Source organism: Dipodomys spectabilis, unplaced genomic scaffold (assembly GCF_019054845.1).
Source record: "Dipodomys spectabilis isolate Male_0828 unplaced genomic scaffold, ASM1905484v1 ptg000089l, whole genome shotgun sequence".
NCBI classification, from domain to species: Eukaryota; Metazoa; Chordata; class Mammalia; order Rodentia; family Heteromyidae; genus Dipodomys; species Dipodomys spectabilis.
The window spans coordinates 22,613,611-22,625,091 of NW_024870766.1; the positions used below are offsets into that span (position 1 = coordinate 22,613,611).

General features: G+C 36.4%; 1 protein-coding gene across 1 annotated transcript in view; it reads left to right on the plus strand.

Annotated features, from left to right (window-relative positions):
- Window positions 1-11,225, plus strand: part of Znf277 (zinc finger protein 277) — a 95,457-nt gene extending 84,232 nt beyond the window's left edge. Inside the window, exons 8-12 of the mRNA XM_042684767.1 lie at window positions 2,246-2,313; window positions 5,586-5,682; window positions 7,526-7,568; window positions 9,324-9,498; window positions 10,894-11,225. Coding sequence (XP_042540701.1) covers window positions 2,246-2,313; window positions 5,586-5,682; window positions 7,526-7,568; window positions 9,324-9,498; window positions 10,894-11,080 — 570 coding nt within the window. The 3' untranslated portion in view covers window positions 11,081-11,225. The remainder of the gene's footprint in view (window positions 1-2,245; window positions 2,314-5,585; window positions 5,683-7,525; window positions 7,569-9,323; window positions 9,499-10,893) is intronic.
- Window positions 11,226-11,481: the final 256 nt, after the last annotated feature.

Below are 11,481 nucleotides of genomic sequence, written 5' to 3' on the forward strand. Positions count from 1 at the left end.
ATTTGATGCCAAAAATTTTAACAAAGATCCTGTTAACAACGTTGAATATATTCTTGATGTTCTTTGATGAGGTTCACAGTGACTCTAGAAAATACATTACAGAGTCCAAATTAACTGTCTCTAATAACAGTATGGTAGATCTCTGCATGTCTGAGTTTATGCATCGTTTAGCAGATAAATAATGACAGTTTCAAAACCTCTCATTAAGTTGATAAATGATAGATTTTCTTTTTCCCTCTAAATCATAATGATGACTGATGGTTTTTGTTTTTAGCTAAAGAAGTATCTTCATTTTTTTTTTAAATGTCCACAACTACATAAAATTTTCTTGTTTTTCCAAAAGAAAAACATTGAATAATGAGGATAGCTGTACTAATAGTAGGTCCATCTGTGCTTGACCGTATCTATAGATCATCTACTTGGAAAAAAATACATGAATATTCTAGTGTCTCTCTTTTGTATACTGTCTGCTTTTGTATGGCATAGTAGAAATATGGGATAAAAAGGGAGAAAGGCACAACTCACAGGAGATAAGAACAATGGTTGGACCAGAAGAAATCACTCATGCTTGTTTCTGTACCAAGTTTTGCTGAAACTAAGAGCAAGCTTGCTATGGAAAGTCCCAAAAGGCAAACTTCCTTACCCTGTCAATTCTAAAATGTCCAGGGATTTGAATAGATATTTGAGTATCTATTCATGCTCAATACTGTGTGCTTAATAGACATCACTTAATTACTTCACAAAATTTCTTTTAAAATAAGATCCAAATTGGCCTCAAATATTTAGGTTTTTTTCCAGATTAAATAAACATTTTAGTTACCAGTGTTTTCCATGCTCTAGAAACGCATCTGTGAGCACAGAACATATCTTCCTGACCATTCACGTTGGAGAGAAGTAATACAGCAAATAACAAAATATATACATGATCTCTGGTAGAGATCAGTGCTTTGGCAAGCAGTAGAACATGAGAGAGAAATATATATAACTTGGAAGAAGAGAGTTATTTTAGAAAGGATAGTTGAAGCAAGACTGAGGTGTTCATATTTGAGCAGAGACAAGTGTAAGCCAGTACAGATATGTAGGGGGGCATTGTGTACAACAGAGCATCTGACAGTGTGAAAGGAGTTGTGTAAAAGTGAGCAGGTTTCCGGGCACCAGTGGCTCACGCCTGAAATCCTAGCTACTCAGAAGGCTGAGATCTGAGGATCGCGGTTCAAAGCCAGCCCCGGCAGGAAAAGGCCGTATCTTATCTCCAGTAAACCACCAGAAAACCAGAAGTGGCACTGTGGCTCAAGGGGTAGAATGCTCGTCTTGAGCTGAAGAGCTGAGGCACAGCACTCAAACCCAGAGTTCAAGCCCCATGACTGACCAAAAAAAAAAAAAGTGAGCAGGCTGTGTTCAGGGCACAGCTAAAAGAGCAGACTGGCTAGAGCAAATTGAGGAGAAGAAGTAATGGGAAATAAGGATGAAGAGAGAGCCAGGAAAGTCAAGGAGGTCTTACAGCTATGAAAAGAACTCTGAATTTTGTCCAAAATGTGTTAAGAATCCATGATAGCGTTTCTACATATAACTAACTGTCTGTCCTTTAGCAAAATCATTATGGCAGCTGTCTAAGAAATATACTAGACCAAGAAAAATAAAGACCAAGAAAATAAATAGGTTGCATTTAGGAAGGGGTTGTTTGTTTTTTGTTTTTTGTGGTTTTTTTTTTTTTGAGGTTCTCCATCAGAAGATATACGTGTCTTTTTACAAGATCCTTAAGTGATCCTGGTTTTTTATTTGGTTGTAGTTTAGGGTTTTTTTTCGAATTTGGGGAACAGGATCTGGCTGTGCAGCCCAGAATTCCTCAGTGCTAAGATTTTAGGCAGGGTTACAGTATGCACCAGTGTACCTAGATTAAGATCCCAAATAATTCTAATATGTATCCAGGATTGAGAAACACTGATTTAAAATGAAGAGAAGAAATTTGATTGCGTAAATCAGGCTATTGCTGTATCAAATATATTTACACATACATATAGCATATTTATATATGTATTATATACAGACAGCATATTAAGATATACCTATGCTTATAATGGAAACAAAAGTTCTAATATATCCATTAAATGGCTTCAAAACTATCTTAGTACATTTGGTTCTGACTTTTGATTTTCTGTTTCTGTTTTATGTTCTGTGTCTATCTGTCTTATGTCCTTGTTCTCTTCTTTTCAATCTCTTTTATCCTTCTGTTCTTCCTACAAAGGAACTTGGAAAATCATGGGAAGAAGTTCAGCTGGAAGATGATCAGGAGTTGCTGGACCACCAGGAAGAGTAAGACTTGTAATTGCCGCTAATTAATTACAATGTTTTAAGAATAGGAAGATAAATCCTTAATGTGGTCTAAAATTATCATTCCAAAGAGAGAATAAGAAGAAAATCTTTTTCAGCCATGTGTTCTTTCGTGAAATATAGCAAGAATTTTAATTCGCAAAAAAAATCAGTGCATTGTTACTCCAACTAAATTAAAGCTATAAATTGAACACGTAGATACTTTAAAGTTTAAAGTTTAATATGTTCCAGAATGCTTTGTTTATTCAGTTATTTCACAGGCCTTGGAATGATTTGATCTTAGAATTCTCACTATAGTAGAGTTGTGTATCAGTGCACTAGAGAATATAACAAACTTGAAAAAAAAAACATTTCCTATCCCATCAAAGATTAATTTAAAACATTCATAGCTTCTTTTTTTGAAATTAAGTTTGAGAACCTAAATGGACTCCCTATTAATCATCCTTTTTTTTTTTTTTAATTCCAGCTAGTAGTTTAGCCTGTTTTCCCTTCCTGGATTTTGTATTGATGTTATTTTAATAGTGAAATAAAATTCAAAGCTGGAGAATTTCCAATTACTAATTTTCTGATGCAGAGATATTCAGGATGAAAATCTCTAAAGTAGAATAAAAACATTTCTTTTCCATTAGGATAGGCTATTTAGACTATTTAATTGATAAATGTTGAAGTTCTAACTACACAAAATGTTATAAATAGCAATAGTTATGAGCTGGACTGGATGGGCTGGTAACTCCCTATGAGCTAGTCTTATATATTGTTTTCTACAAAGGAGGCTTTAATGTGAATTGGGCTAGGTTGATCTTCAAAGTCATAGCAATGATGATTTCTGAACTTGCCATAAGAAAGTCTCCTTGATTTGAATTTGGATGGGTAGTTCTTTAGTTCTTTGTCTGCACAGGCTTCCTTACTGAAGTTTTTCTGGTTTTGGAATAATAAAAACTTAGGAGTGTTTCAAAAACAAAAGCAGACACAAAGACCAATGGAACAGACTAGAAGGCCCAGAAATAAACTCATACACTTATAGCCAACTGATGTTTGACAAAGGAGCCCAAAATATATGCTGAGAAAGAATAGCCTCTTCAATAAATGGTCCCAGGAGAACTGGATGTCCACATACAAAAGACTGAACTTGGACCCTGTCTCTCACCCTATATTGATAATAATCCAAAGTAGATCAAAGATTTTAATGTAAAACTTGAAACTACTACAAGAAAGAGTAGGGGAAGACACTAGAACGTATGACATGAGCAAGAATTTCCTGAATAGAATTCCAGAGGATCAGCAAATAAGAGAGAGATTTGGCAAATGGGATTCCATTAAACTAAAATGCTTCTACATAGCAAAGGATATTGTCACGAAGCTGAAAAGATGGCCTACAGCCAGGTGCCAGTGGCTCATACCTGTAATCCTAACTATTCATAAGGCTAAAAGCCAGAAGTGGGGCTGTGATCCACTCAAGTGTTTGAGTGGTAGCCTTGAGGAGAAAAAAATAACTCAGGGACCATGCCACACCAAGAATGGCACATAAGGAAGAAAAAGAAAAAGAAGACAGTCCAAAAGATTGGGAGAGGAACTTTGCCAGCAGTATATCTAACAAGATATTAATAACGATTATATATATATATTGTATATATTATATATAATTACATATTGTATGTAATATATATAATATATATTATATACATATATAACAAGGAGCTTAAAAAACTAAGCCCCAAAGAGTCAATAACCCAATCAATAAATTAGCAAAGAAGCTAAATGGCCACTTCTGAGAAGTTCAAATGGCCAGTGGATACATGGGGGGAAAAAACACTCATAATCCCTGGCCATAAAGGAAATGCAAATCTAAATAACACTGACTGGAAAACCATCTTACCCCAGTCAGAATGGCCATCATCAAGAATACAAACAACAAATACTAGTGAGGGTGTGGGGGAGAAGGATCCATAATACACTATAGGGATGTAAATTATAGCCACTATGGAAATTCCTCAAAAAACTAAAAATAGAGCTATACTATGATCCCACAGTACCACTCCTGGACATTTTACAATTTATAAAACAGGATACAATACAGATAATAACCCATGTTTGTTGCAGCACTATTTACAATCGCCAATGTATAGAAATAGCTCAAATGCCTTACAGCAGACAAGTGAGCCAAGAAAATGTAATACAAATGATATCCTCTGTTTGTGTGTGTGTGTGTAATTAAACTATATCATTTGCACAGAAATGGGTCAATCTGGGGAGGAAAAAAAATATTGAGTGAAGTAAGCCCGGCCCAGAAAGATACGGGTACCTGTTTTCTGTCATATGTAAGTCTTAGATCCAAAACACACACAGGGATATATGTATACATACAAGGCCAACCTGAATAAAATACAGCACATGCAGGAATGGAACTCCATAGTATAAAACCCTTGAACAATTAACAGACAGTTTTTAACAAAATGAATATAAGGAAGCTGAATGTATTTTGAATGGGAGGCTTTTTGGAAGAGGGTCAATGAATGGAAAGGGGAATGGTGTTCATAATACTCAATGTACATCTAGGAAAAAGGAACTGGTAAACGTGATGTGACTACAGGGCCAAGGGTATGTGGGAATGGAAGGGGTGACTGGTCAAAATGCACATAAATGGATACATGTTCAATTATAACCCTTTACACAACCATGTGTAGATTTTTTTAATTTAATGCATGCCTGTAGATGGGGGAAGTAGTAGAAAGGGATCCTGTATGCTGTTTGAGTTCTGTATCTACCACCAGAAATTAACACTTGCCTTGTTTTAAATGATCCACATTTCCCTCATGAAAGATATATGACTTGCCTTTTTAAAATTGGTCGTTCAGAAACATTCCCAGCATCGGCCCGCACAGCGTGTGCACTTAGTAATTGTGGCTAATGAGAGAGTGTCATATCTCTTGATATGTGTCCTTTGCAAATAAGACCTAGTTGTTTCAGGAAAACATTGCACTCATCCTGTAGTCAACTAGCTGCTGAGAAGAATGGCAAATACAAGAAAATGGAACAGCACCTGTTTGCTGTTTATATTAATTTCATGGTGTTGCTTTGAATTTCAATAGCTCTATCGGAAAGTTGTAAGGTGCTGTTACAGTCTTTGCCAAAATGTCTGAGTTGAGAGATTGGTTGTGTTTCCTGAGAAGGAGAAAGTAATACCAACTTACTGTAGAGTGTACCCTCCTAACAGAAAGAATCTCTATGTTACTCTATTTTCTCTTTTAACCCAGAGACTGGTCTGATTGGGAAGAGCACCCTGTCTCTGCTGTCTGTCTGTTCTGTGAAAAGCAAGCAGAAAGAATTGAGAAATTATACATTCACATGAAGGTGAGAAGTTTTTATTCATTTTTATTTTGTTCTGTTTTGGCAAGGGTAAGCTGACAATCATTTTACCCTCATTTGCCTTACTTGCCTTTCTCGGTCATTATCTCATTCTTAAAATGAGCCAGGCCTATCAAGAGAACCACTGATCAGGGAAATTTACTTCTAGCCGACCAGACCTAGGTGAGCTAGGTGAGCAATGGGATCACTGATGGATCCCACCTATGAGATGCTTACCAAATAGTTGTAGTTGAAAAGTTTGGATATAGCTGGGCGCCAGTGGCTCACGCCTGTAATCCTAGCTACTCAGGAGGCTGAGATCTGAGGATCGCGGTCAAAGCCAGCCCAGGCAGGAAAGTCCATGAAACTCTTACCTCCAATAAACACTCAGAAAACCGCAAGTGGTGCTGTAGCTCAAGTGGTAGAGTGCCCGCCTTGAGCTGAAGAGCTGAGGGACAGCACTCAGGCCCAGAGTTCAAGCCCCATGACCGACAAAAAAAAAAAAAAAAAGAAAAGAAAAGTCTAGATATGCCACCAAGATTAACAATACCTACATATGGCCAGTTCTTATACTGCTGACTAGGTGATCAACTGAGTGTTAATATTCATTAAGGCCCTAGGTAGTCTGGGAGGCAGGGGAATAGATGAGATTGAAGGTCTTACAGCTCCTTCAGGTATCAGATTTTGGGGAAAAGAATTTTAGGAGCATTGCCAGTCCAGCTTCTTTTCTGTGCATCATTTATAGATGATAGTGTACCATCCCTATGTGCAGTCCCTCTGCCTGTGACCCTCAGCTGGATGCTGGAGGCATGGAAGAGGAACACCTAAGGAATTCTAACAGCATCACAAGCTTGAAGGATGAGGGGTGATTCTGATAGTAAAGCATTTCTGGATGATTCTGAAATTCTCAGCTATCTCTGTCAATAGCAAATGGTGCTCTCCCCTTTCACATACCTTCACTCCTCCTCATTCAGAAACACCATTCTTAGTTCAATAAAATAAGGACTTGGATAATAGTATAAAAGCATTTACCCTCAAGAAACGAAGAAATCTTTCTCTGATGTAAGCATAGAGTTTTCTGTGCTTAAAGTTACTAGATAATATCCTAATGTCCTTGAGTTGTAAGAAGCCTTAGTACCCCATGCTGGGTAGAGACTCCAGTTTCAGCATCATTTATGAGTGTGTTTAACCTCTGCTCTGCCACATGCACTGATAACGTATCACAAATTCCTGATCATCTTGAATAGTGTTGTACTGTACTAAATGTTGTCACTTCAAGTTAGATGGTCTTTATCCTCTGTGGGCCTGGAAGTAAAAACATTTATACAGACAGTTGCAGGAAGGAAGCAAACAATGCACTGTGCATTGTGAAAATTGAAAGGAAGTGTGATTTTGGGGAAGATAGGAGTGATGAAGAACTTTCAAGATTAGCAGTATATTTGACAGCACAAATGAAAAATGGAATGTGTAAAATTAGCTGTCTGCTTATGGAGGAAAGAACCTGTTTCCATAATTCTAATTCAGATTCTCAGCATGCCAGAGCCACATCTTACCTACACACTTATCAGACTGCGGATCTCAGACAGGGTAAAAACTGCAGCAATAAGCTATGAATAATTAAAATGCTATAACTGATTGACATGACTTGTTTAGCATGTACTTTAAAAAAGCAGTTGAATATGGAGGGAAGTAGTTAGAATCAGAAGACTTCAAAAGCAGAAGATGAACTCAGACTGGTTTTCTAAAGTTCTCAAACTCCTGTGAATGAGCTGTCTGTTTATAACATCAGCCTGAAAGATTAAATAATTTATGTGCTTACAAATATAACCGTTCCTTTTTTATTTTTAAGGACACACATGAATTTGATCTCCTCAAAATAAAATCAGAACTTGGTAAGTTTGATTTGGAAATTGTTTTCATGATGCTGCATTTTTATAAACTCATGCAAACAACAACTACATTCTATAGCTGTGATTGGAGGACACATAGCCTGAGTGCCTCTGTACAGATGATCTTAACAGAACTCACTTAGGCATTGGTTCTCAACCATTGTGAAGTATAATATTCAGATACAGAGTTTTGTTTTTTTACATAGCCTTTCTTCTATTTTGCTACACACATACACGCACGCATGCACGCACACACGCACGTACTTGCGTGTGCTTTAAATAAAATATGAGGAGGAGGCCAATAGCACAAGTTGTTGAAGTCAGACCAGAGGCTCCCAGCTATAACACTTACTGGCTATATAACCTTGGGCCTGGGGTCATAAAACTGTTATAGGGAGTGAATAATGTACCTAAAACACCTAGCATTATTTATTACAGATGTACCCAACTCCATCATTTTCAGCATTTCTACCATGGAAGGATTAGAAATAAAATACTGATTTCCTAATGAATCTGAAATAGTAGAAAACTTGCTCCTCATATTTCAGCTCAGATGATGCTTTCTTCAACCCTTAGATACATTACTTTGCCTTGCTGCTCTCATGGAAATGTGTATACATGTACTGCTTCACAGCCAGCCACATGAGCTCTGGAGCCAACAGCCTGGTGCTTGATCCTAACTCTCCCACTTACTAGCTATGGAACCTTGGACAGTTTCTCAATATGTGCCTTGGGTGTGATGATTGTACCTATCTGATGGAGTTGTAAAAATCAAAATGTACGGGGAAAGTGATTAGAATACCAGTTAGCACACGTAAGGCCTGTGTTGATATTTAGTATTAGGTTTTATCATTCATTTCACTATTCACGTTCGCTAATTAGGTTAAGAGCCCCATGAAAAAAAAAATTATAACAAGTCGGGTTTCGGTAGCTCATACCTGCAATCTTAGGTACTCAGGAAACTGAGATCTGAGGACCACAGTTCAAAGCTAGCTAGGGCAGGAAAGGCCATGAGACCATCTCCAATAAACTACTCAAAAATCCCTAAGTGGCACTGTGGCTCAAGTAGTATAGCCACTTGTAGAGCAAAAAAAAGCTCAAGGACAGCTCCCCAGATACCAAGTTCAAGCCCCAGGACTGGCAAAAAAAAAAAAAAAAAAAGTATAACCAAGAGTTGTAAATGTTCTTACCATTAAAAAATGATAACCTTTTGAGGAGATATGATTATCAAGGCCCTATTCTATTTAAACATTATACAACGTACATATATCTACATTACATAGAATCCCATAAGTATGTATAATTTTATGGTTTTTATCTATCAATTAAAAAATAAATGTAACTTAAATTTTAAAAAAGAGCAGACGTCATGGCATATACCTTTGATCTGAGCTATTTGGGAGGCTAAGATCACGAGGATCACATTTTGCGGCCACCCCAAGCAAAAAGTTCACCAGACCTCCATTGAAAGCTAGATGTGATAGATAGGCATCATCCCAGGCTGTGCAGGAAGCATAAATAGGAGGATCTTAGTCCAGTCATATGTGAGAAACGCTTTTCAAAAAACTAACAAAAAATAGGGCAAGGATGTGATTGAAGTGGTAGAGTGCCTGTCTAACAAGTATGAAGCCTTGAGGTAAGCCCTACTACTGCCAGGAAAAACAAAAAAGAATAAAGAGAAAAAAAATCAGAGTCAAATTATGAGAGTGAAAAAAATTAGACTAGTTATATGATGATTCTCTTTACTGTCATTTGCAGGACTAAGTTTCTATCAGCAAGTGAAACTGGTCAATTTCATTCGAAGGCAAGTTCACCAGTGCAGATGTTATGGCTGCAATGCAAAGTTTAAATCCAAGGCTGACTTAAGAACTCACATGGAAGAAGCTAAACACATATCCCTGCTTCCTGAAAGAAAGACCTGGGACCAGCTAGAGTAAGTACTGCTAACCAGGTGGAAACTCCCGTGCTCTGACTGCTTTTCTGTTTATTTATGTAATTTCTTTAAACTTACAGAAGGAATGTATATGTAGTGTAAAAAAGTAAAAAAACAAAAAACAAAAAACTCAAAAACCACCTTTTAAAGGAAGCAAACTGTTTTAGAACTTGTAGTATGGAGCTATACAGCTGAAGACAAATGAAGGTACAAGTAGTATCAAAATAAACAGACTAATTATATTTTGTTAGCAAAATATTGCAAGCACAGTTCTATGCTTGATACCTAGCAAATGCATCATTTTTAATGATTGTCAAATACCTCATTGTATGAATATATCCTGATGGCTTCTAGATATTCAAGTTGTTCTTTATATTTTCCTATTAAAATAGTAATCCAATGAATATACATATGCCTGCATTTATTTCATTTAAATAAACTTCTAGAAATAAATTGCTGTGTTAAAGATATGCTCACTGTTAGGACTTTTGATATAAATTTTATATATTGGCTTTTTTTAAACATTAAGCCATTGGTCATTGATAATAACTATTGAGTGTTATCAGACTCTCAAATAATCTTTTTTTTTTAATTATTATCTTTTAAGTAGTTGTACAAAAGGGTAACCATTCAACAAACCAATTTATAAATACAATGCATCTTGATCGATGTCCAAGTATCTTTTATCTTACTTCTTTCTGGGCTGATTCTCATATCATCCTTGATAGTTTCACTTGAAGGAACCTCTAAAATGCTGTAAGGATCTACCTGCCCAGAGGTCCCTTCGTTCTCAGAGAATGTTAAATCAGACTTTCTACAACCCTAGCCAAAAGCTATAGTTTTCCTTCTTCAGAAAATCTCAGATTTGTGAAAAACAAATTGAGCCTGAAGTGAACTGGTAACTCATTCCTATAATTCTTTATAGAGATCAAATGGGAAGAAGCCAATAATGATTAGATGGAGAAACAAAACGCAGGGAGAAACCTAATCATTTTTACTACCTATTTGAATAATTTGTGTTTGAAAGGATAACTGTTTTGAACTTTCTTAATCTTCAGTGAAGAACTGGGACCTCTGAATAGAAATGAAAAGCCATGCCATTTTTAGCTTCATATAAACCATATCTAACTACCAGAACTACCGAGTATGGAGCAAGGCTGCCTTTCAAGATAGTGTGTTTCTTATCATTGTCAATATCAAGCAGAGGCTGAGTGCCCACTGGACAAGAATATTTCCTAGGCTGATGTCAGACAGTGAAAGTAACTAAGAAATTAACTCCAATACAATCTTTGCAAAACTTGGTGAAATTGTTAAGAAGGAAACCTAGTAATGTGTACATTCAGCTGCCTAGAGATTTTACTAGGTTGGCTGTTCATTGTATCTGGTTATTTTCAGGTATTACTTTCCCACTTATGAAAACGACACTCTCCTGTGTACACTGTCTGACGGTGAAAGTGACCCGACAGGTCGAGAACAAATCGAAGATGTTCCCATCTATAGTGAAGACACCTCCAAACTGCAGGCTTTGAAACAAAGCAGTATTTTGAACCAGCTCCCACTACAGGAGTGCTTGAAGAACTAGAAGAAACTGCTGAAGAAGCAGTTTTTGGTATGTTATTTTCCTCTGTAACAGATATGAAAGAATCATTTAAATAAATTTGAATATCAACAAAGAACTAGTCTTGTGAATTTCTTTTTTAAATAAATCTGTGATTGTTCAAGAAGTAAAGTAGAAAAAATAAAATGAGGATATTTTATATTTTGGCTATCAGATTTTATTGTGTTATCATAAATCTCATTGAGGTCATAATTATCTATACTTAGGAGTACACACAAATCATAAAGATATGTTCAGATTAGTTATAACCTGATTTTATCAATTGTTTCAGTCTTCTTCCCCCCCCAGTCTCCATCCATCAAGAAAGATAGTGACAAAATACACAAAAGAAAACAGTCAAAATACCATTAATGCACAAACAGGAC